We start from the raw sequence: 27214 nt of genomic DNA, 5'->3' as shown, positions 1-27214 counted from the left end.
AATTACATCGACAAGTAATACAACGTAGATCGACGAAAAAATAGTCAAGCAACTACGCGTTATCAAAGATTACTCAAAAAGTAGTTATCAGATCTCGATAAAATTTATATGTGACCACATGATAAACATCAGATTTCGATTAAATTAAAAATTATCAAAATCGGTACATCCAGTAAAAAGTTATTGCGGATTTTCGAGAGTTTCCCTCGATTTCTCTGGGATCCCATCATCAGATCCTGGTTTCCTTATCATGGTACCAAACTAGAGATATCTCCTTTCCAACAAAAAAAGAATTGTCAAAATCGGTACATCCAGTAGAAAGTTATGCGGTATAATACAACGTAGGTCGACGAAAAAAGCGTCAAGTAAAAACGCATTATTAGATATAACTCGAAAAGTAGTTGTTAGATCTCAAATAAATTTAAATGGGACCAATTGACACACACCACCTTTCGATTAAAAAAAAATTTCGAAATCGGTTCACCCGTGCACCCGGTCAAAAGTTCTGAGGTAACATACATAAAAATAAAAAAAAACAAAATAAAAAAATACAGTCGAATTGAGAACCTCCTCCTTTTTTGGAAGTCGGTTAAAAATGAAATTTAACGAAACGGTACATTAAGAGTATACTCATTAAAAGAAAGATAAAAGTAAAAAAAAAAAAAATATTAATGGCTCGTTAAAGACGCTCCAATATTTTAATTACACTTTTTACTTCAATCGTATACAACAAACAAAAAAAATATATAAAGACTGAACTCAAACGTCAATCAAGAGGAAAAGATTTTATTTTTACAATTATTTAACAGTTAGTAAACGATGATTTCTATGCAAAACGTGTATAATTTACATGTTTGTTGTTGATCATTTTGCGTTCTCGATATTTCTGCACTGTTGTTTGTGGTCACAAGTACACTAACCAAAAAATTAAGGATCAAAGTCATTCACGACAAAATAAATATGGGATATATCGTTATACGTTTTACATACAAATCATAGTGTTAAGAACAGTGACTGATTATGTCGGATGTTGACAGATTTAGTTTAGTACTACAAGCTGTGCTATACTGATTATTATATTATTGTCAGTAAGAAAAAATATCTTTTTAGCATACTAGCTAATGCAACGAACTTCGTACCACCATTTTTATTTTCGTGAACTTATCGTATTGTTTTTGTTTTAATTTTTTTTTTTATACAAACCGTGTCCTGATAATGTGAGTGTGAAGCGTTTATTATTATTATTAATAATATTATTATTATTATTATTCTAGTAAACTTCAATGTATTTTTGACTCAAAAAAATCAATATAATTTTTAACACACGCGTTTCATAAATGTTAATGATACCAAATAGGTAATATGTCCAAGCTACTAAAGACTTCAAGACAATTTCATAATTTACTATTTGCAATATCAAAATCACTTACGGTCTATTAGGTAAACGTACATTTTGGCCATTTAATCCCCATAATAAATAATGTATGTTTTATTATCTACCGGTGGGTAATAAAATAGAGTAATAATCTTTAACAAGTTCCGGATTCTTACCACATTGCTATTCTTCTGTTGTGATTTAGGTTTATAGTAGTGAAGCGGTGAGTCGAAATAACCGCGTAACCTCCTATACATGTTTATTGTGGTAGGCAGATGGGAATTGCAATAATTTACAAGGAATATAAAATGTGAATAATGTAATCATATATTTTTCAAAATAAAACATACTAATAAACAGTTATATTGAACCAAAAACTTAAACTATCATTATAAATTTGTCAAATTATTATGAAGTAGCTGTGCCCGCGACTTCGTCCGCGTGGAATTTAACAAAAAAGTTATTGTTCAATTCACAGAGTTAGAAAATAAATAAATATCTAAAATAAAAGAAGCCTAAGTTACTCCTTACTACATCAGCTATTTGCCAGTAAACGGCCCGTCAAAATCGGTCCAGCTGTTTCAGAGATTAGCCTGAACAAATAAACGGACAGACAGACAGACAGACAAAAATTGTAAAAAAGGCTATTTTGGTATATATATCGTGAATACATCTCTATGCATTTAGTAAAAAGCGGTTATTTTAATATTACAAACAGACACACTAATTTTATTTATTTGTATAGATATTTATGATGAGTGCGATCGTTACTCATTGTATGGTATATATCCGCCAACACGCATTGGAGCAGCGTGGTGGATTAAGCTTTGATCCTTCTCCTACATGGGGAAAAAGGCCTATGCCCAGTGGGATATTACAGGCTGAAGCGAATATGTATAGATGATTTTGTTAAATTTTTATATTTTAATACATCTTCAATGATATATGTTTTCTACTTTTCCTGATTGTACTTTAGTGAAACTTATTAATGTTTTTGCTATAAAATCTACTGGTACGCCCATTATCTCTTGTAAACGTTAAATAACTCAAGAAATCTTCAAACAGGATATATTAAGGATACATTCAATTTGTTGCAACTTTTTTCTGAATTTGTCTTGAAATTAAAAAAAAAAAAACTTTTTTATCTTTAAGAAATTTACCTCTTCCAGAAACGCCACTGGAGGAAGTGACAGATGCCCTTTACAACAAGGGCGTTAAATTCCTAATGACGCATGACATGAGACTGACGCTGCCAGAGATGATGTTCAACGGAGCCACCTTGAAGGTTTCTCCAAGAGCTTTAACTAGAACCGGCGCTTTAGTACACATCGACCTTGAACCCAAGGAAAATGATAATGGAGATGGAAGATTATTTTTTCACAAAATCAGTGAGTATTTATGGAAATATCATGGGTTTATAAAGTTAAGTCCTTATTCTAAAAAGAATATGAGTATGCCCCTCTTTTTTCTGCCCAACATTATGATAGAAAACTCAAACAATGTTTTTCGATTTCTATACCAATCGCTAGCGATTAGTATCCGCTATAAGTAGACCAGGACGTAGTAGTAAAGTATTAGTATCCGCTATAAGTAGACCAGGACGTCAAATACAATAGTAAGGTTGCGAGTTAAAAAGTCTTCAACCACTCTATATTTGATTACCACTATGTGTTTTTGTCCTCATTTGAGCTTGATTTCGACAAATATGTGAACAAGTAGGTTGTAAACTAAAACAGAAGATGAACCCTTACTAAATCTTTAACATATTCCAATTTCAGAAAAGTATATAAGGAAAAAATTGATAATGGCAGCGCTGGCGATCGTTTTAGTAGTAAAATTAATAGCTCTAAAGCTAGTTTTCGTGCTTCCGGTCGTACTTGGGCTCACTACAGCAAAGAAGATGTTCCTGAAGGTTCTGCTGTTCCTGTTCCCGGCATTAAGTCACATATTCAAACTCTGCTCATGGTATCACCAGAACTATCACACCACAAAATACCATCATCATCACCATTTAATTACTCATCATCACAAGGTAAGTATTTCACTTTTTTTTGAACGGCGACTGTGGGATTTTTTTAACAACTAGGACTAATAACAAAATTAATTTACATTAAAAAGTAAAAACTAAACGCAAATTTGAATAACACAATCTTTTTACTCTTTAATATTAAAAAAAAAATTCAAATCACAATTTCAAATTGAAATTGATTTGAAACTACTACACATATAATCCTTTCTTTACTCGAGATAACCCACAGGGTTTCACCCGCATTAGTAGCTGGTATACTTGAAAGTTTATTTTTAATTTTGATTTTTAACAAATAGCTTAAAATAATTACATATATCTATTTCAGGTACCACATCCACATCACACTTACGGACCCCCTCATCACGGTTCTGTGGTAATAAAACAACATGAAAGTCCACCGCCATCCTTCGAACACTACCCTCAAGACTGGGAACTTTCTGGACCAGGTCTTGGCAGCGAGTAAGATCATTCATGATAAACCCAATTACCTATTAGCATAATAACAAAGTATGACTGATTAAGCGTCTGGATTTAAAATATCTATAAAATATTATTAATCACGAATACTTGTAAGAGATGGTTAATAAATAATGCATATCTAATGTTGCATTTTTTCAGCAAAAATTATAAAGCATTTTCCAAGAAACTCCGTATATATTGATGATTGAAAACTTGGATTAAAAAAGGCTAGACACCTAAAAATGTAACAGAAAGAAATATACATCACATATATTAATAGGTCAAGGTCAAGGTCAAGAAGTTTGCGTCTCTTTTTAGACTCTCTTTTTCTGACGGCTTTTATTTTGAAATAACGTCAACATGATTGACGGTCGGTAAATTTTTTGTTCAATTTCAAATCAACTCACGTATAAATAGTTTTTTGTAATTTTGTAAAGTGATAATTATTATACTTATTTAGTGTGAATTGTTCGTACGGGTATAGCTAGTATTCTGTAATGCAATTTACATAACTATAAGACCTAACCACGACAACGTAACAATAATTTAAATTAAGCGTCGAATTATACTGGCTTCCAATGATATCGTCAAAGTAAGATCTCATATAATATTCAGTTGAGTCAATTCTACAATAGTTTGATTGGAATCAAAATTAAAAACATCCCATATCATTGAAGATACTTACACAAATACTTTTATTTCAACTATTGATATAGAAAAAAAAAACATCACAAAGTAAAGACCGTAGCTATCCTAGACACGCGTTTTAAGCAATAATGTGTATATAACCAATTGTATGGAATGCTATTAATATATTTGTATGGCATGCTATTAATATATGGTAATGGCGAGTTTATGTCTCCTAATTTTTGATGGATCTCAGACATAAAACATTTTCTGCTATCTACTAGAGTTGTGCGACAGATCCATTTTCTCAATACTCTGCAATTACTCTCTCTATTGGATGAATAATCCATATTTTGGCGATGGAGCGTTTAGATGTTTGTTTTTAACAAAGTAATTTAATATCCACATAATAATCGATAATTATTTTTCTTTTGAGTTTTAAATATTAAAAGCTATATGTCATTAATAATATGTTTTATTTTTAACAGGTACCTATCAGATATTCACCGCAACGCAATAGCAAATTTCAAGCCGCAAGAGAATGACGCGAATGACATAAACGCTTGGGGCCTTGGGCTTCCTCCTGGTAAATAAATATTATACATTTATTATATATATACCTACTACAAAGCTACATTTAATTACTGTTTTTTTTATATCTAATAGCTACAGTTTTTTTCTGTATCAAATTGCATAGATGCAGTTTGATACTGACGAAGAGAAATGAATGAAAATACTTAACAATACAATTTGTAAAAACGTAGCTGCAACAATATTAAACGTGACAATTTTATGGCAAATTTCGTACTAAATAGCAGTAGATATATATTTCAAGTTTTCTAGATGAATTTTCAAAAATTACATTTTTTAACTAAGATAAAAACTCAAAATTGAAAAATTAGATAACAGGGCAGACCGATTATTATTAAAAAAAAAAAAAATTGTTTCCAAGATAATTCTCTAAGTAGCAATTTATTTGTGACAGTTTTTTTGGTTTGTTTTTTTTTCTGAATAAAAGCAATGAGTGTATAAATTAAAAATCTTGCAAATGTACAAACAAATTTTTAGGCTATTTCTCAAAATGTCACCGACGGTAATTCGGTAATGATCCTGTGACATTTCCGTTTTTATAATTATTTATTTTCATTTTTACATTCAAGCTTACAAAAAATGGTTTATAACTTGCACCACAACACCACATAGTCTAATGCTAAAATGAATAGAAAAACCAGTTAAGTGCGAGTCGGACTCGCACACCGAGGGTTCCGTACAAACAAAATTAGTAAAAATATTTTTATTATATGATATATTTTATGCAATTTTTCCGTTATCTGTGCTATAAGACGTTGCTTCGTACCAAATTTCAAAATTCTGAGTTCACGGGACCTTGTATCTTTTGATTGCGTTGGCTTAGAAGTTTGATTTGTTTACAGCTCCAAGAGATTTTTTTCATTACTATTTATTTTAATTAAGCCTTTATTTGCCATTTTCAGGAACATCTCTGAACGTAGGAGAGTACGCTAGTGGGAGCACAAATGTTCCACATGGAGTTTTACCCAATTCTAATAAAAAAGTAGTCGTCAACGCTATTCATCCTGGCAGGTAAATAATTGTTCTATAATTTCAAATGATCGTTAAAAGATTTTTTTATCTAAGAACTGAAAATCATCGTCGTATACATTTCATCATGTGTTTTTTATTATTTTTATAGACCTGTCGGACCTTTACCAACACAACAAAATCCATACAATCGAAATAAGAAGGCTACTATACGAGATCCAAATAGCGCTGAAAAGGATGCTTTGGTAAGTTAAAAAATAAAATATTTTTTTTACATATATCCTATAGGTAAAATTTAAGATAAATATGGCTTTGTATCTCATTACCTCAATACTTATTTGTTTATAAAACCCTCACCAATGAAATATAACAAAATAATAATTAAATGAAGTATAGCGAATATTTTTGTCACTTTTTGTTATTATATAATTGTTAAAAGGTTAAGAGATTTGTAACGATAGTGTTGATGAACCCTATTTTTAAGATGTGGTTGGCTGCCCCTGTGTTTTTAAACTAAATTTAATAGACACTTGGCACTTTAATAAAATATGTATTACTATGGCTGTTACAACGATTAAACTAAAATATAATATTTTATCGACTCTATGTTAGAAATAAGTGTTCGATGCCCATTTTTGACGAAGCTTTGGCGCTGCGGTCACAGCACTGGTTTGTGGCTGAGTTGCGCTGGTGCTTGTAGGTTCGATCCCCGCACATGACATACACTTATATTGACCATACAGATGTTTGTCGTTGTCTAGGCGTTTGTGCTTGTGTGTTGATGAGTGTGAAACGTTTATTTTTTATTATTTTTTTACTTTTGGATGGCATACTCCCTTTTTAAAACTTTATACATACAAAATAATAAAAAATACTTCATATCTATTTACACGACGGCATCTGCAGTGGCAGAGCGATACAGCCGGCAACATATTCGATAGGTGATCTAGGACTCAAGGCGTAATAACAAACTAACATAAAACGCGAGTCTACACCAATCACGCAGGTAACGGTAAACCGACAGTTTTATCCTGGGCGAGTGACCGACCCGCTCGGTGCTCGAATCCCTGAGGCCCTTACAATAATAATCTTAAATAACTCTCTTTCAACGCGCTGATGTTATAATAACAGCAATATAGTTTTCATCTATTTTTAATTTGCGTGGTAACTATGGGCCTCACACATGAGTACACGCCATTTTTGGCGCGAACTTGTGGAGGCCTATGTCCAGCAGTGGACTGCAATAAGCTGAAGTGATGATTTTTAATTTGCAACGTATTATTTAAAAAATATCGCTTTCCACGACATATACATATATAATTAATAGAATCCTCCTTTTTTATTATTTCAGATAAGAGCAGCAGCCCTTGCGGCTCGGGCCCCACCTTCACCAGTAAGGGATGAATTACTGAGAGTATCAGCTGCTAAACTAAGTGAAAGCAACCGGGTGAAAGCAGAAACTGAACTAGTTAGACAACAACAAGAAATATTAGCTTCTCAGGATCCTGTAAGTTACCATGAGGAATTTCTAGTATCTAACCAAGTCTAACCAAGGATTATAAGGATAAATTTTCCCAGAATATGCAATAGCTAAATTAATTCTGTATTTTAAAAGACAGGACTAACTTGCTTGAATTATTTTATAATTTAGCTTAGAATATTTAAGAGCTAAACTTAACCAACTTTATGTAATAATTTTGCACTTTTCACACAAATTTTTACCACCCAAACCTGTTTTTTTAATGCAATTTAAAAGCAATAATTGCAAGATTATGGTAACGTTAGTCAATTGCAAGTTACCTGGTAGATGAGAAAGTTATCGGTTTTTAAATATAGCAATTGTCATTGGACTTCTGTAATTCTTGAAAGCCTTTGATAACTAAGATCAAAGTAAGTTTCTTATCAATCAAATTATCAATAGATGTTGTTTGCAAGCAATTGGAATCGACAGCTTTAGAAGTTCTTAGGTACTATATATAAACTTTGTTAAATATTCATACATAAACCAATGCTGATCTTTAATTTAATTGACTAGTCCGTTGGCTCAGTTTGTAGTGATTTCTTCTCCGGGGGTTGTGAGTTCGATTCCATCCCCGAGTCTTGGTGTCATACATATATTTATTTATATATTTATTAGAGATGCGCCGAATGTAGGTTTCCCCGAATACGAATGTTCGGCCGAATATTCGGTCCAAAATGTACCGAACCGAACGTTCGGCCGAATCATTCGGTTCAATTTTCCGCGGTAAACAGGTTTTTTTTTTATATAGGTATATATAAAGTTATGTCCACAGGCTTAAAGTGCCCATGCTTTTGTTATTCCGATTTTTAGTTTTATTGCTGATCGTTTACTTGTTACACTACTGCAGCTTATATTAAGAGAACTAATTATTCTATCTTAGTATTCCTAATGCAGACGTGAGTCCACCGACCAAAATTATGCTAAACTTAATTGATATCTTACATGCAAAAAGAAACAGAATTATATTGCGCCTTACTTTAATTATTGTTGTTACTATTATAATAATTATTATTATCTATGTTTATATAGACACTTACTTGCTATCTATAATATATGTACACTTATTGTCTAGTTAACGTATATGTACACTTATGGCCTACTTGGCCTACTTACAATATACACTTAACCTATGTTATTATTAGTATTTTTTTTCCTTAGTCTTAAGTTTTTTCCTTACATTAAATTCGGTAAACAGGTTTTTACATGTCTTTTTTTTTTTTTTTTTTATTTAAATTTTAACATCCATAGGCTCTTGAGTGCCCATGCCTTTTTTTATTTAAATTTTAAGTTTCAAGTATTGAGGCGTATTATTTTCAACATTGCAATGTTCGTAGTGAGTCCAAAACCGACCGTGAGAGATATATATAATTATATAATAATAATAATTAGAATAATTATTAGAATTAAATTAAATAACAATAACTAGAATAATCACTTACGACTATGGTTTTTTTTTTTTTTTCTACATGCTCCATTAATTTTATAATGCACTACATGCTTTGTTTACATTGTGTGACTTACATTGTTAATTTACCGCATTGTCGACGGCCACTCTCATTTTTCTAAACCAGCGCCCGCCGCCAGTTTCGCGAGCACATCCTCAATAACATTCGCATCCCTATTATGGATCGCCATTTTGAGGCTGTGCTCGAGAATTTGCCTACGGTTAGCCTCCACCTTCTGACGAAGTAGCCAATTGCGTCGTCCTTGTCGTCGGTGTAATAGACACAGGTGTTAGTGTGTCTAGTCACCGCGACCACCGCGTGCGAGACACTATCATGGATTCGAAGCCTCTCCGCCCTCGTCTGGATAACAATGACGTTTTCACTCGTCTGTCCCTGCGCCTCATGAATGGTCAGGATTCTCGACCCCTCCCCAGCTCCGTATCCCCGACCTATCAACGCCTTCTTCTCCTCTTGCGTGAAAGTCAGGTACAGGGTCCGGTCCTGTTCTGCTGGTATTCGTGAGTCGGTGAATCCTTCCATGCACAACGAGTGGATGATCGGGCTCGAGCTGTAGATCCCGTCGTACACCTCACTGATGGCGAAAGCAACGTCTTTTGGGTTTCGATGCGTGCAGGACAGCTCGCATGAGATACCTACTGTCAGGTAAGGTCTGCTGTACCGCATCTCGAACAGGTTTTCCCTGTCGATGTACGGCAGCTGGTTTACGTCTCCGATGAGGACCACCTCTTCTGCTGCCGATAGCCGGGCAGCCATGACTATGGCTCCGAAATGGTTCATAAGGGCTTCGTCTACCGTTAATCGGCTTATCTTAACGCCCTCACGAAAACCATTTGCCAGTATGGACGCCATTGTGCGCACCTTCGTTTTGGCCTTATTGCCATAGCGGTGCGCCAACTTCTCTTTAAGATCTTTCGCTGCCTAGATCGTGGTTGTGACTACGACTTCGCCGTCCTCATCGAAGTTCCCGACTATGTGAGTTGTCTTGCCGCATCCGGGTACCCTGTTTGTCCATCTCAGTTGCGGTAGCCTCCAAGCCCCGAAAGCGCCTTCGGCATCCGGGTCACTCATGATGGTTTTAGCCATCCCGAGCACCCTATCACCCAGCATCACCCTCGTGCACTTGGCCACCACCACCAACGGGTCCCCTTTCGGTGTGTGAAAGGTCTGAATCTCGTCGTTCTGTCCCTCGTCCTCGACTGCGTCCACGAAGCCTGACGTGATGTTGTATGCAGCCATATATCTTCCCGACATGTTGCCCTTGAGGACTTGCCGGGTGTCGTTATTATAAATGGCTGCTTCGGCTTCTTCGAGTTCCACCTCCAGCAACTTTTCATGGTTGTACTGGTAGGTCTGCATGATTTTCTTGCATATGGCCAGGCTTACCTCGCGGTTAGCATTTGTTATGGCCAGGAACTCGATCAGCGCATTTTCCGCATGCTGTAGTGGTGTGGATGCTGGTCGAAGTCTGGGTGGTGTTACTTGCCCCATGTCGGCCCTCGTTCGAGTGGCTGATGGTGCTTGAGAGTACCTCGGACTTTCGTCCTTGGTAAATCTGCTTATTGCTTTCATTTGCAGCTCACTCGTTTCCGCCAATTTTGGGGAAAGGTGGGACAGTCGTTTACCTCTTTTGGGGGAGATGGTAGCCTGGACGAACTTTGCTATCGCCATCAGTCGCCATCAGTAGGTTTTTACATGTCGGTACGGCGCTCTGCAAGAGCCGGGTAACGTTTGCCACCGCTCCCTCCCTGCCCTTTGCTGAATGAATTGCAAAAATATGGGGCCGCGTTGGCGCAACGGTCACGGTACTGACTGTTGCTCTGGCGGTCGCGGGTTCGATCCCCGCTCATGACAGATATTTCTATTGGCCATATAGATGTTTGTCGTGATCTGGGCATTTGTGCTTGTGTATTGTGTGTTTCCGGACCCCCAACACTGTAGAAAATCCTACTGGGGTCCGTTGAGTGTGAAGCGTTTATTTGAATCAGACTTTATACTACGCAGTATGAGTCCTTTTACATGGTGGGTAAAAAATCAAGGAAAGTATGAACTCATGGCTATTTTAGCCAGAATTTTTTAACTTCTCCGGCAACGACTGTATATAGTTCACAGTTATTCTCGGAAGCAGGAAATGTATGTGAATAAAAAAGAAATAGATTGTTGCCTCACAGGGCTGAGAATCTAGTATTTCTACATCATAATTTACCACTCTTAAATTCTAATTATTAAATATGTTGATTTAACTTAAGTATGTTAAATTTACGATACGATTATTAAAGGATATAATAGTAATCCTAAGGATCAGATTTTATTTTGCTAACATTGTCACCTGTCAAAAAAACTTAATATGATTTTTTACAGATATATTTGTTCATTGGTGATTTGATAGATCAAAAAACTTGATTAGATTAAAACTACAAATAGTTATGACAATTCCTAGTTTTTATGTTGCAAAATAATTATTTGTTACTTAATTTTCTTTTATTTTTTATTTAATAAATTTTATTTTGCGTATATAGGCATTAGTGATGTTCCGGATATCCGTATCCGTATCCGCGGATATCCGCGGGAAAAATGAGGTCCGTATCCGTATCCGTATCCGTCACTTTACCATGCCCACACAACCTGACACAATGACGCCGATACACCGACACCGACATAATGACACACCGATACGCCGACAAAATGACAACGATACACCGACATAATGACCCACCGACATAACTACACTGACACCGATTCACCAACGACGACACCGACAGTGACACCGACATTGACACAACTACACCGACATAATGACACACCGATACAACGAAACCGACACAACTACACCGATACACCGACATAGTTACACACCGAAACAACAACACCAACACCGAAACAACAACACCGACACCGACACAACGGTACACCGACACCAACACAACGATATACCGATACACAGACACAATGACACCGATACACCGAGAATGACACCGAGACAATGACACACCGATACACCGACACCGACATAGTGACACACCGACACAACTACACCGACACTAATACACCGACATAATGACGACGACACAGACACCGACATAATGACACACCGACACACCGACACCGTCACAACTACACCGACACCGATACACCGATACATCGACACACCGACACCGATACACCGACATAGTAACACACCGATACAACGATACTCCGACACAACGACACACCGACACCGTAACAACGACAACGACACAGACACCGACTCCACGACACCGATACCGACACAACTACACCGACATAATGACACCCATACACCGACACACCCATATGTGGTGAATGACACACCATCACAACGACGCCGATACACCGACACTGACATAACGACAACAACACAGACACTGACACCACGATACCGATACACTGACATAGTGACACACCGATAAACCGACACAATGACACAACGATACACCGACATAATGATCCACCGACACATCTACACCGACACCGAGATAATGACACCGACACAGACACCGACACCATGACACCGATACACCGCCATAGTGACACACTGACACCGACTCAAAGATATACCGATACACCGACACAATGACACAACGATACACCGACATAATGACAACAACATAATGACAACGACACAGACACCGACATAATGACAACGATACACGGTGTCGGTATATCGGTGTCGGTGGATCATTATGTCGGTGTTGGTGTATATGTGTCGGTGGGTCATTATGTCAGTGTATCGTTGTGTATTATGTCATTGTGTCGGTGTATCGGTGTGTCATTATGTCGGTGTATTGTTGTGTCATTATGTCGGTGTATCGATGTCGGTGTATCGATGTCGGTGTAGTTGTGTCGGTGTATCGGTGTGTCATTATGTTGGTGTATCGTTGTGTCATTGTGTCAGTGTATCGGTATATCGTTGTGTCGGTATCGGTGTATCGGTGTGTCATTATGTCGATGTAGTTGTGTCAGTATCGGTGTCGTTGTCGGTGTATCAGTGTCGGTGTAGTTGTGTCGGTGGGTCACTATGTCGGTGTATCGGTATCGTGGTGTCAGTGTCTGTGTTGTTGTCGTTATGTCAGTGTCAGTGTATCGGCGTCGTTGTGACGGTGTGTCATTGTGTCGGTGTATCGGTGTAGTTGTGTCGGTGTGTCACTATGTCGGTGTATCGGTGTCATGGTGTCGGTGTCTGTGTCGTTGTGTCGGTGTCATTATATCGGTGTCGGTGTAGATGTGTCGGTGGGTCATTATGTCGGTGTATCGTTGTGTCATTGTGTCGGTTTATCGGTGTGTCATTACGTCGGTGTATCGTTGTGTCACTGTGTCGGGGTCGGTGTTGGTGTATTGGCGTTGTTGTGTCAGTGTGTTAGTGTATCGGCGTCGTCCTGTCAGTGTGTCATTATGTCGGTGTATCGGTGTCATTATGTCAGTGTAGTTGTGTTGGTATCGGTGTCGTGGAGTCGGTGTCTGTGTCGTTGTCGTTGTTGTGGTGTCGGTGTGTCGTTGTATCGTTGTATCGGTGTGTCACTATGTCGGTGTATCGGTATCGTGGTGTCGGCGTCGTAGTGTCGGTGTCGGTATATCGGCGTCGTTGTGTCAGTGTGTCATTGTTACTTCTAAGCCACGTATATACGTTTTCGAGGGTTGTTACCAATCGTCTCGCCAGAAGACTCGACGAATTCCAACCACCAGAGCAGGCTGGGTTTCCCGGATCTTTTATTAATTTTCAAATTCAGTTAACAGGATAAAATTCTGCATAATAACTTAGATTATGTGATTAAGTAGTATAATTGAAAAAAAAATCCTATTCAGAGTATTTTTTTTTTTTCTTTCTTAAAATCAAATATTTGGCACCTTTAATACCAAACATATATTCTAGTAAGTTACCATACTAATAGTATAGAACTCAAAAATACTAAATCAACTATCTTATAAGATCTCTATTACACAGAAAGTTATGACATTATTTTTATAAATATAAGAAAATGAAAAACAAATAACTTTTTTATCGAAACAACTCTCATTTTATCGCAGTTCCTGGACCTGGTTGCTAAATATTTTTTTCTCGCAAACGAAAATAAAACCGACCAATTATAAAATTAGTTATTAAATCTCGATCAAATTTAAATGGGACTACAAGACAAGCATCAGCGTTCGATTAAAACAAAAATCATAAAAGTTATTTATAAATAATAAACTGCCACTGCCCTCTAGTGGATAACATAGCTCAGTACGTTATAAACTGAAACAACTGAAACTGAAGGACTGTTCAAACTGAAGGAGTTTCTAATAACCTTAAAGAGAAAATAAGTGACGACAACGACGCGTACGCACCGTTACATATATATAATACGCGTCATCAAAGATTACTCATTATATATTGATCAAATTTAAATTAAACTGCAAGACAAGCACCAGACTTTGATTTATACAAGAATTATTAAAATCGGTGAACCCAGTAAAAAGTTATGCGGTATATCATCATCATCATCATCGTCATTGGCCTTAGTCCGTCTATTGCAGACGATTTAGACAGTGTCAGACAGATACTGTGTCGCCTAGGACACTCTTCAGAAAAACGCAGAGTTGCCTAAGCTCTGCGCCACCCTCTCGACCTCACTGGCTAGGCCCACAGGAATGACAAGTATATACGTGTGGAGCCAGTTCGGCTGCAGGAGTCTTTCGCATTTTAGAGCTATGCCACGAATGCTTGACGGAGACCCCATTCCGGGTTTCAAACGAAGTTTTCCTTCTCCAGGACCCTGATGATTTTGAGCCAAGCTTATCCCTCGGTTGCCTTTTAAGACTCCCACGGGAAGAAAGGGGGTGGTGCTATTTTACTCGGCTGACACCACACGGTATAATACAAACGTAAATCGACGAAAAAATAGTCCAGTAAATACGCATTATAAGATATAATTGCAAAAGTACGTTTTTAAATCTCATTTAAATTTTACTGGGGCTACGTGGCACGTACCACCTTTTGATTAAAAAAGGATCATCGAAATCGGTCCATTCAGTAAAAAATTACGAGGTAGCAGCATCATACATAAAAAAATACAGACGAATTGAGAATCTCCTACTTTTTGAAAAGTAAGAAGAACAAAAAAATACGTGCGCAATGCAAGTTAAAACCTCTCCTATCCGTCGTTACGGCGGGCGTGACGTCAACTATCGTTTTCAGATCATGCGCCGACATCGATTGCGCGAATAAATAAAGATCCGTATCCGTATCCGCGGATCTTGACACTAAATATCCGTATCCGGATCCGTATCCGCGGATATACATTTTTGACGATCCGGCACATCACTAATAGGCATTTATTTTAAGAAACTTAATTTGATTATGTATATACATATTTTAATACTTATGTTGGTTTCTAAAGATAGTAATTATTACATTATATTCTAGAAAAGTTATTATTCAAAGCAGTGTTCTTAAAATTGTTAGTTTCATAGAAATTTAATTTAGTTTAATTTATTATTTTATGTAAAAAAAAATAGAAGTTTATTTGGTTAAAATTTTATTTAAATTGATTGTTAAAGTTCATCTTCTTTCGCTATAAACCACACTTATTTAGTAATAAGTTAACCTTACTATTTAATTATTCGGTAATTATTCGGCAAATCAACCGAATATTCGGCCGAATACTAATGTGAGAAAATATGTCGAATGTACCGAATACGAATATTCGGCCGAACATTCGGCACATCTCTAATATTTAGATATGTATTATTTATATGTATTTTTATCGAAAAAAAAATAAATGTAGCTATACCAGTCAGCTGTTACCTATAACACAAGCATTAAGTTGCTTACTTTAGGAACAGACGACCGTGTGTGTATTGTGTAGATTAAAAAAAGAAATAAAAATATGATACAGCTCATGAATAAATTTAAATTTTTAAAAGCTTTAAAACTTACGTGATATTAAAAATTGGTATTAATGTAAAATTGAACTCATTTAATTTTTTAATTTCATATTCAAATCGTTTAGGTTTCATTTTAATTTAGCGACGAAAATGTACAAATACATATAAAATATATTGTTATTATATAAGAAAGAATATTTCTACCGTTGTCATAATGAATTCTAAATAAAAACGTTTATTTCTAGGACACTATAGCCGCAGAGAAATTCTACGGATCTCTACTAGAGAGAGTCAATACAATTCTCGGCTCGATCGGAGCGAAGGACACTGGATGTAGAGAAAGGGCTGTCTGCGCTCTGTATAGCGACCCGTTCAAACACGCACCTTACAGCAATCTAGTCTCGAATGAACTTAGCAAGTGAGTGATTATTGAAGTAAAACTTTTTTACGCACGCTTGACTTGGGCAGTGAGCTGGTGAATGCGTGACGAGAGCGTTACGAAGCGTTCAGTCGTGTGGCAACGCAGACTCGTTTTTTAAATAGTAATATATGTTTGAATATTAATATAATACAAAATCGTTATGTAATGCAATCGTTATTCTTTCAACCTGTCTTATTACACATTTTTATTTAAATATGGATTTCAATAACACATTAAAATAGCTCTTAACAAATTGTACTAAAATGTAAAACAGTATAATTTTTTAAGACTATATTTTTAAATTATAAATAAAAGTGTGTCATTATATAGTTATTTTTTATAAAAGGAATTATAAATTTTTAATGTGCCATAAATATAAAAACTATAACACATGAGACTAGAATTTAGTATTTTAATTAATTCATTAAAATGATGTAGTTTTTTGACATTTACTGCAATTCTTACACATATCGTTCCTTTTTGTAATACAAATATTTTATTTATTTACAGGGATTCGAATGAATTAGTGCCTCCAGCGGACAGCACGATGGCGTTACATTACTTTAGATACGTGCAAGCAGCTAGAGACGGTCAAGAATCAAAAGACTGTCTTACTTTATATCCAAAGTGTAATATTGATTATATGAAAAAATAATCCGGGTTATTTTTAATAGAAATATGTAATATAAAAAAAATCAAAATCAATCCCTAATGAGATCAAAATCTCCCACATAAAATTTATAACCACTTACTTAACATTTAATAATAATATTTAATAAAACTATATTAGCATCAAGTGTCAACTACTAGCTACAACGAAATGTATTTGAACTTAAATGAATGGATAGAAATAATTTTATGTACATTAAAAATTTGCACAAGGCATCAACTAATAGTAGGAATTGAAAAACATACGAAGCATTCATTCAAAACATTAAAATGTGGAAAACTCTATCTTCATTCAAATTCTTTGTTAAGTAATAATATTTTGTGCCTTAACTATCTTTATTTGTAATATATTTAGTACTCGCTACTATTCTATATATTTAAAATTTCGTGATAATTATTCGTGTTGTCAAAGTTTTATATCGAAATTGGAAAGTTATAAAAAATTACTTTGTTGAACTATTAATATAGCACAAATGTTTCATAGTTTACAGATGTCTATTTAGAGCATATTAATGACAGGGGCAGAGTTGAAACTTGATTTACCAAAATCTTAAAGGCTTATAGTTCGTCCACCTTTTGGAACATTTCGAGTCTTTACTCGATGTCGATACGAATAAAAATAGTTATTGAAAAATAACGATTTTAAGTTTTCGATAATAACGTAATTTATGACATTTATTTTAAAACTAGTAATATTTTATATCTTCCAATGTTTCGTTAAAATAATTAATTTGTATTATTTATTGTAATATTTTTATTCATATGGAGAAATGCATTTATCGTAGGTTATTTTGTACATTGCTTATTTATTTTATAAAATAGACAAATAGAAATTTTATAGAAAATATATTTATTAACTTATATTAGTTTAATTACAATTGACTGAAGGCGATTTAAATCACTCCAATGTTGAACATCACTTGTTAACTGAATAATGTTTACTAAAGATAATATATACTCTGTTGCACTTAAAAATACATGTAGAAACATAACATATTAATGAGGTTCATGGCAAAAGTGGACTTATGTCGGAAAGAGATTTCTTCCAGTCAACCCATGGTGTTGAGTATGTGCTTCAAATAAAAAAAAAGATATAAATTCATATATATATACATATATATATATATATATATATATATATATATATATATATATATATATATATATATATATATATATATATATATATCTGAAAATGTAAAATACTACATACTAACAAATACATATTTGTATTACAGCTACTTATTAATTCCTTTGAGTTGCAGCATGATAATTTGTAGCTTATATATCATACAGGCTATGGAATATCATTAAGGCTATAAAAAGCTACACCGTTATCAATGTATAGATTTCAGATTTATTGCTACTAATGGCGCACTAGCATAAGGTCCGCCTGTACTTTAACTATGACTTACTAATTAATTTATTATTTAGATAAACTACTTACTAATATAAGTTTGAGAATAATAATACGTAGAATTAAAAAGTACGATTCATCTTTATGTATCTAAAATATGTTACATGCATCTTAGCGTCTATTATTAATTGTATTATAACTTTTCCGATGTAGGTACATTAATAAATTAAATTGCCTTTAGTCAATTAAAACTATAACATTAGAACAATCAGTCACTAGGACAGTACTTATTTATTTTTTCTATTTAATTTATATTTAAGAGTTTTGTTCAGTAAAAAATCAAATTAACATTATATTTTATTTATACCTATCTCCAAAAACAATAATTCAACAATTCTAAAACATCAACAATAATTCACAATTTCTAATAGTCAATATTTAAAAAATAGTTATTTTTTATCATTTACCAGAATGAAGTAAAATTAGTGGATTGAATTTTTTAAATGGGGCAGGGCTACTTTAATTTGCCGCCCTATAATAAAACACCAAATTTTCAGTAATAATTTAATTTAGTTAAACATGACGCAATTGACATATATATAAAATAAGATGCAGTAGGATATAATTAAATACAATAAAAAACTACTTATCAGATAACGTTAAGTAGTAATTTTGATCACCGATAGGATAAAGCCTTGGTATATAATATCCTGACTTCAGTCTAGGAGCGTTGAACTTTGTGTCATTGAACCTCGCATCTAACCAACTATAAGGAATCATGGATTCATAAGCATCGAAGAGGAAATCGAGAACAACATGATGGTCAAGAATAGTGAAGTAGTGATTGAGTTCGACGGACCGAAGTTTCATGGAGAAAGCTGCCATGCCGACTAAACCATCGTATCTCCAAGAGCGACCTTGAAATGACCGGTGTAAAGCCGCACCGCTTTCTATGCCATATTTTGCCCATTCGCCTGGTATACATATAAACCAACCCCATTCAGTCTGAAAATGAAATATATATTTAGAATGGATTAGATATATTGTGTCGTGGCGATATGGTGAATGTTCTGGTGTAGTGGTGATGATAGTAAAACCGACGTAAGGCCCTCTAGCGATGTATTTTTCATGGGACATTAGTTCGGATTAGATATTTATCGTAGAACTGTAACTATTCTTACATAGTATACACATATATAAAGTTAACGTATATAATATAATTAACATATAAATAATACACTGCACACTATACACTAATTGAACGCTCAAATTCAACACTGTATCAAAATAAGGCAACTGGTGTTAAAATTTATTTAAAAATAATAATCGCGGTAACTCCTGTAAAATCAAAAGATTTCAGTATCCGAAAATTTTTAAAAACTTATTAAATACGTATTTTTTTTTTCATTTAGGACTTAGCTTAGGTACTGGAATAACGTAAAAAATATATGACATGCCTTTGGACATGGATTTGTGTACTTCCTCGTTCGAACGGCATATTTGTACCAAGGCATCGGTTTTCGTTTGTACGCCAACATGAATTGATAGCCGACGATGATGAACAGTTCGTTTGTAGGCGCAGGAGATCCATGGTCTCGTCTGAAATTTTCAAAAATTTTATTAATATTCAGTATCGTCTTGGAGATAGCCCCCACTACAGACAAGATAACTACTTGGAAAACTATGCCCAGAATATCGCAATTGTACATCAAAATGGAATGGTGCCACTATTCTCATTGGGCGTAATTTGAGTTAACCTATAAATAATTATCCTTTACTTTAATAGTAATTTTCGAGTACCTAAATTGAACGATATTGTTACCGCGCGCTGTATAATAATTATAAATACCTGAAGAAAGCACACCCTCAACTTCTCTAGAATAAACTCAGTGCGGTACACATGGAAAGCTTAGACATAGCACATTTTATTACAATAAGTATTGATGAAAAATAAATAAAAATTGAATAATTACGAGTGAGAAGTTGCTCTAAGACAGACAATAGCACTTGCTCCATTTAAGTACCATCCATAGACATTGTATGTTGAAGCCCAAACAGCTAGGTCAAATGTGAACGAAAAAGGATGTGATCTGTTCACTTGTTCCGGAAAATGCCACTGAAAATAAGTGTAATAAGTATTTTTATATCAAGGTTCAGATAAAGATAATAATTTTGCTGGCCTGGGTTTCACCTCACCTGTCTCCCCACTTACTTCTTACTTCCCACCAGATGAGTACTATATTTTTATATATTTTTTTGTTAATTTATTCAAAAATGTACAAAGTGATATGTATTGATGTTTGATATCTACACCACATTTTAATTTAAGGCTCACTTAAAATGCGGATATAATATTATTATGCAAAAATGCGCCTGGGAAAGTACCTCAAACTTACAGAAGATCACAGCTGAATAGGAGTGATACCAAATGTTATGTTCCTGTGGTAAGTAAGGTCTGGCTCTACCAGAGCACGTAGGGAGGGTAAGGGGTAGGGTTAGAAAGCACTTGCGATGCTTTTGTACTTGCAGGCGTCTATAAGCTACGGTAACTGCTTACCATAAGCTTGTTTGCAGCCCTACTCGTATAAATAATGGCTGCTAAATAGACATAGAAAAAATTACTTACCAATGGATGGTAATGTATTCTTGCTGGAGTCAGGTACATGGAACTATTATAGTTGTTGTGATTTGTATCATACCAAGCTCCAAGTATGTTTTCTAAAGTCGCGAAGTGGTAGCGATCTCTTAAGATGAGGTGGGTCGAAGTAGCCGTGGTCAAAATGTGGCGGGTGGTGATCAGAGCGCAGCCAGCGAGAGGTATCAGACGCTTGTACACTGTTGTGCAATAGCACCCAGCGTAATGAATATTTTCCTAATTTTTAATAAAATATAATTTAAAAGTTGTTATCGAGTCATAACATTTATTTTATTTGATTACCCTGCAGTGTCTTTAAGGAACAACGAGAGACTTTGCGCTAGCAAGGAACCAATCTGTAGTTAAATAATTTTAAAAAAAGTACTCTTCATCAATAAAGTACCTATAAACATTATTATTTAACCCATGAACTACATACACCACTAGATCAGAGTGGGTTTAGTAATCTCTTTGATAGCTAAAAAAATATATTCCCCAGACCGAAACCTGAACAGTTTGCGTAATGGTAGGAGGTAATGAATGTAATATATATTCAGCTAGACTACTTGATAAAGTCTGTGTGGTTACGGCAGTAAAGAATATAGAAACTCCCTCTCTTCCCGTGGGTATCATAAGAGGCGACTAAGGAATAACACAGTTCCACTACCACCTTGGAACTAAAACAGCCGACCGATGATGGGATAACCATCCAACGGCTGGCTTTGAAATACACTGGCTGAAGAAAGGCAGCAGCGTCTTTGGTGCGACAAAGCCAGTACTGCGGTGATCAACCCGCCTGCCCAGCGTGGTGACTATGGGCAAAACACATGTGTTCGCAACATGATGTTCACTTAATTTGTATCCCAATAGCTGTCATACACTGTTTTAATGTGTAACTATTTATTGAAAATGTCATCGTAACCAATGTCTGTATACTAATTAGAGAAGCATGCTTGAATTTGTACAATACGTCTTGATAAAATAATAGCAAAATGTTTACGGTATTCCATCTTGACGTAGTCTTCAAATGTGGCGATATGCGGTATGGCCTTTCCTCTTCAAAATAATAGCCCATTGCATAAGGCAGGTAGAATGGCTCTTCCAATCTAAAATCTGGGGACTCGTAAGGCTCAGGGACTTTCTCCCGAGTTCCCGAAAGAAATGGTGATGATGTTGACGTATATCTTAACGGATCATGCTCTTTTTCGATATCAGGAGCATACCAATTTGTCCACCTTTGCGAGAGCCCAATCTTTGAGTACCATAGTAGCTGTATAATTATACTGAAAGATAATTGCATATATTAAATTTGGTATTTGTACAAATTTCTTTCATAGAAGATGTTGCATATTGAAGGTGAAAAAAACTATTGGCTACACTAATAAATAAATAAACATATTTATATCTGTACATATATTTTACCATTAAAAAGTACCTATCAAATACAACCAAGTTTCAGAAACTTCAAATTTGATTTTTTTTAAAGTAATTTTATTTTCAGCAATGTATGTACCTATATATGAAGTACATATCAAAGGGCTATATGTAGGTAGTTCTAAAATAATATGACTAAAAGGCAAATTTAAACCCTTCTTCTTAATTAAAAAATACTTGCATAACAGTAAGCAATGAACAGGTTCTGTTCATATACTAAATTAGTACGTTATACGTACCTGAAACCCTTCATTATGCCAATTAAAATCATATCTCACAAATTACAATTTAAATAACCATTATGGTATTGCCACTAAAGAAAACCTTAACCACCGACAACAGACTTTTTACGAAATTTAATTTTCTAATAAAAAGACATTTAAATCCAAATGATAAAGCAATTGATTTAAAGTGTACAAAAAATTAAAGATATTTCAGTAATAACTAAAAAAATCGTTTAGAATCAGGAAATAGCCCAACACTGCATAGCATAGCATAACACTGCCCCCGAGTAGTGTTTTGTCCCTGTTATGGGTAAGGTAGCCAGATCCTCTGGTGTTGCAGGTGTCTGTAGAGGCTACATAAGATCGCAATTTTTTGTTATATGCTATAATGACTGAGTGATTTAAATATTTTTGTGTGTATTCAGCATTAGGTAATATACCTGTAATGATACTATGTATACGGCAATAAAAGAAAGAATGAATAAATAAAAAGCTCATCATCAGGCGTTCTATACACTTGTATGCAACCCCAGTCGTATAAAAAAAAAAGAAAAATAGAGACAAAATAAAAGCCCGGATCACGAAAAACATCTTTATACGATGTAATGGCATTCATGACAAATGAGGAAACAAGATCAGCGCAACTGGTAGTTAAATTTGCCATGGCATCTACGCATCCACAATAAATCCAAAATAACAAGAAGCCGTCGCGACTTAAACAAAATAAACGAAATCATACGTTTACAAATCTGTAAACATTTCAACAAAATACCTATCTATTTGGAATCTTACGCTATAATTGATAGAAAACTATAAACTCAGACTGAAAAAAGTCTTACAAAATAAATCAATTACCCCATAAGTGAGGTCTATTCTTAAGAGCTGGCAATATTATAATTTGTTTGCGATATTTTTTCCTGCCTTTGTTTCATAGAAAAATCTGCTATTTTGTCATTAATGGAATTTTGTTTGCACATTAATGGCAATAATAATGATTTAACCATCTTGTTTGTTCTGTTATCGTACAGAACGCTCTATGGCTCGTTTAGATAAAGTAGTGGTCGTCCCGAAGTTTTTTTTTTATTGGCACAGTATATTTCTTACGCATAATCAAAAAAAAATTAGAATTCGCACTCCTTCTCTATTATAAACTACAATAAGTGTGAAATTTCACACTCCTCCGTCCGCGCAATTTTCGTAAAAAGGGGAAAAAAGTTTTTGCTTCACGTTTTTTCGAAAATTCAGGATTTTGATTGTGAAAAATTCACTTCTTCGACCTCGTAGTTCGATTTCAAATTTTACACAAAAGTTGGCAAATTTAGTGATTTAGATGTGAAATAATTGAATTCTTCTTCTTCTGTTGAAGGTCATAAATGAACTTCAATTCTAATATTAAACTAACTTTAGCGAGCTATTTCATAATTGTTCCGTTAGATAACTTTGTGGTACTTTGTCTTTACAATCATGTAATAAATTCACAAACATGGTAAAATAAAGTATTATCTTATAAAACTGTCTAACACGTGGAAATACTGGAGCATGACCTAATTATATATAGTGTTAACAGTTTCGCAGTTAATCCTACTTTAAACATATTAAAATACAAAAATAGTCAAAAACATGAAAAATAGTACTCCTCTAGCGCAGGTTGAGAACCAGGCTGCCGGTAGTTAAGCATCCAGACTAAGGAATCTTCTCACAACGCGGGCAATTTCAAACAACACTGCCGCTGTATCTGAAACTTGATCCAACAGTCAAGCGAGAGTTGCTTAAGATTTTGGTCGAAACTCTACACTAGAAAACCATTGGTCTATATTACATAGGAACAATAATATTGTTGAGTCTACATTCGCCATGCTTTTAATCTGGAAGGCAAATTTTAATAAATTTACACAATTATTCTTTTTCCATCTTTATAAATGAAATTACATTTATAAATTATTATTAGGTGTAAAACCAGGAAGCATGTGTAGTTTAATTCATTAAATTGGAAAACATTTCAGTTCATGACTTCGGTGATAACGTGCAACTTTGTAAATATTATTAGTAACAATGCTTTAACGTGTTACGTGGACAGAAAATTGCAATGAAAATTTGCCTCTTACTTGTGACGGTCTTGTTAACACTGGTAAAATAATTTTAACATAATAATTAATATTTTGAATACTAAGTATTTTTAATTTCTATTTTAAAATAGATACTGATATACTTATGTAAAAAATTTCATACATGGAATTTTGTAGACATTGTTACATTTTCCGTTTATATTTGTTATACAATTACAATCGAAATATACTATCACGTTTTATATTTTACCAATTTTAATTAAACATGTTTCTGATAAATAATTACTCAAATCAGGTCTCTAAAACAGTAAGTAATTAATCATCTACATTTATTAGTATTAATAATTTTCCAGATATCACAATCAAGATCCAATTCCACAAATAACAAAAGAAAGAGATCGAAGACAGAAAACTTTGACGTCCTACTAAGTATCTACAAAATGAATCCATTGAAACGTTCAAACGTATACAAAATGTTTTCTAATCGAGTACTTTTACCGAGGCCGGACGAACCCAACCCTGACTTGAATTATAATTCAAATGAAAGTACTATGAAGCCAAACGATACGAATTTCAAAATGGAAACGACAGAAGAAACTCGCCGATCAGCTATTTACCGACCTTTGCACGTAGATAATAAAACGGAAAAATTTGATCCAGAATATATTATTAAAACACTTTTAAATGAAAGCTATAACAGAACAAATAGTGATGACGCAGAGGTACTCATAAATAGAGTCTACCATCGTAATGAGAAAATAGGTTCTGAAATAATTTCTAATAGTTTTAATACCACTGAAAGGACTACAACAATATCTAAAAGAATAACTCACTTAAATGTTTTCAATTTAAATAATGTAGGTGGCAATGAAATTGATTTTAATGATGCTGATGTGGTAGTAGTTAAGTGAAATCACTACCAGTTAACAGTTTACTTCTTGGTCTATTTACTTTCAGGAAAAAATAGTTCTTAACTTAAAAACTTAATATTTGAAGAACTATCAATAATATTATTATAAATGAAAATTGATATTTTCTTTCTTGCTAAGGAATCTCTTAAGTATAATCATTACATACGTATTTGGTTAATTCACTTCATTTATCATTTTATAAGTGTGGAAAGTCTCGAGGAGTACTTATGTAGATCCTTTGTAATTTTCTAATTTATTTTGCTATAACTTTCAACCTTTCTCTATTATGTTAATGGTTTTCAAGAATTTGATCACCGTGACAGACTTTGAATATAAATCAAAGAGATAGATGTAGGTTTATAAATAATTAACATCAATTAAAATTGAAACTTAAGTATAAGATTTATTTACAATAGCAATAAATAATTTAAATAAATTAATTAATCAGAGGTCCGTCTTATTTTACATATTAGCATATTATATTTGTCCAGAATAGGCGATTTCGTGTGCGTCTTCGTATGATCGCGCTTGGTATGGACCGTGCGCGTCCCAGGCCGGAGCATGATGGTCTACATGGTGCTCTACATGGTGTTGTGGGTAGTGTATTACTTCATAGTTCACAACTTTGGGCTTGGTGAACTTGAAGATAACCATAGCACCTGTAAAAAATGAATATTAGACTCTATCCTATTAAGACATTACAAAGTAAGCTTTTAAGAGTTTACTGAATTCTTACCAGATAGAACCAAGGAAATAAGACCAAGTGTTAAAGCCTTCCATGTCTTAAGGGCAATCATAGCGAGCGCCAAAGGTACCAAAACCGAAGCCTTGAACTTTAGACCAAGGAGGAAAGGAAGCAGCACCTTCTTGATGAAACCGTGTTCTGTAAAGAAATTAAAAATTAGTTCTTATAAGTCTAATACAAGGGTATGTAATTATTATCAAAGACAGCTGCATTCAACGTACTGCTCTTGATCCTCAAAGGTTTGGGAAGCTTGATCTTCTTCTTCCTGCCTTCAAAAGTGTCAACTTCTTCTTCTCCATCTAATGACATATCCAGTTCAGAGGGAAGGTCGCTGAGGAGTGACCTTGGCACATATTCTGATGCAGCACTGCTGGCGATTTCTTCAGGAACTTTCACTCTCACTGAATGAGTCTGAAGGAAACGGTCTACTTTATCGACGATAGCATAAGCGGGATCCTTTGCCATCCTTGGATCGACAGCCTCATCTTCGATTTCTGCTGTCTTGATGATAGACAGGTTATCCGTAATCTTGATCTCTTCATCGTTAGCCACACGGGAAATCCAGTCCAGGGTCCTCGGTTTCACACACTCCACCGAATATTGACTCAAACATTCATTGTAAATGTTCCTCACGAGCCTTGACGCCGAGTAATGTCCACTAGCGAACGCCGCTATTGACAATATCACTAATAGTTTAAACATTTCGCACTATTTGTTTTATCACTGTTTAATTGATGACGGCAGGTGCGTCTGACTGCCGTCCGTTAAACGGTCACAATGTATGTTAGGGTAGTCCAGGTCTCAGTTTATATACGAGCATTAATACGTGATGTGA

The 27214-nt window shown here is 34.6% G+C and overlaps 2 protein-coding genes across 2 annotated transcripts in view; one reads left to right on the top strand and one right to left on the bottom strand.

Annotated features, from left to right (window-relative positions):
* Positions 1-16993, top strand: part of LOC123665003 — a 33636-nt gene extending 16643 nt beyond the window's left edge. Inside the window, exons 2-10 of the mRNA XM_045599366.1 lie at positions 2545-2763; positions 3154-3407; positions 3730-3863; positions 4979-5076; positions 5984-6092; positions 6202-6295; positions 7402-7557; positions 16163-16335; positions 16849-16993. Of these exons, the coding sequence (XP_045455322.1) occupies positions 2545-2763; positions 3154-3407; positions 3730-3863; positions 4979-5076; positions 5984-6092; positions 6202-6295; positions 7402-7557; positions 16163-16335; positions 16849-16993 (1382 nt within the window). The remainder of the gene's footprint in view (positions 1-2544; positions 2764-3153; positions 3408-3729; positions 3864-4978; positions 5077-5983; positions 6093-6201; positions 6296-7401; positions 7558-16162; positions 16336-16848) is intronic.
* Positions 16994-26033: 9040 nt separating this feature from the next.
* Positions 26034-27168, bottom strand: LOC123665248. Its single transcript, XM_045599577.1, has 3 exons — positions 26601-27168; positions 26371-26517; positions 26034-26293 (listed from the first exon to the last, which is right to left on the bottom strand). The coding sequence occupies exons 1-3, from the start codon at positions 27079-27081 to the stop codon at positions 26112-26114; spliced, it is 810 nt and encodes a 269-aa protein (XP_045455533.1). The 5' UTR covers positions 27082-27168; the 3' UTR covers positions 26034-26111.
* Positions 27169-27214: the final 46 nt, after the last annotated feature.

Source organism: Melitaea cinxia, chromosome 23 (genome assembly GCF_905220565.1).
Source record: "Melitaea cinxia chromosome 23, ilMelCinx1.1, whole genome shotgun sequence".
Lineage (NCBI taxonomy): Eukaryota > Metazoa > Arthropoda > Insecta > Lepidoptera > Nymphalidae > Melitaea > Melitaea cinxia.
Note: the sequence above shows the minus strand (reverse complement) of the source record. Positions and strands in the feature narration are given on the sequence as shown.

Excerpts from the sequence above, each read along its gene's own strand:
- LOC123665248 (XM_045599577.1), bottom strand. The coding sequence starts at position 27,081 with ATGTTTAAACTATTAGTGATATTGTCAATAGCGGCGTTCGCTAGTGGA. Across the intron at positions 26,518-26,600 it reads ACCTTTGAGGATCAAGAGCA|AACACGGTTTCATCAAGAAG; the intron begins GTACGTTGAATG and ends ATTTCTTTACAG. Across the intron at positions 26,294-26,370 it reads TATTTCCTTGGTTCTATCTG|GTGCTATGGTTATCTTCAAG; the intron begins GTAAGAATTCAG and ends CATTTTTTACAG.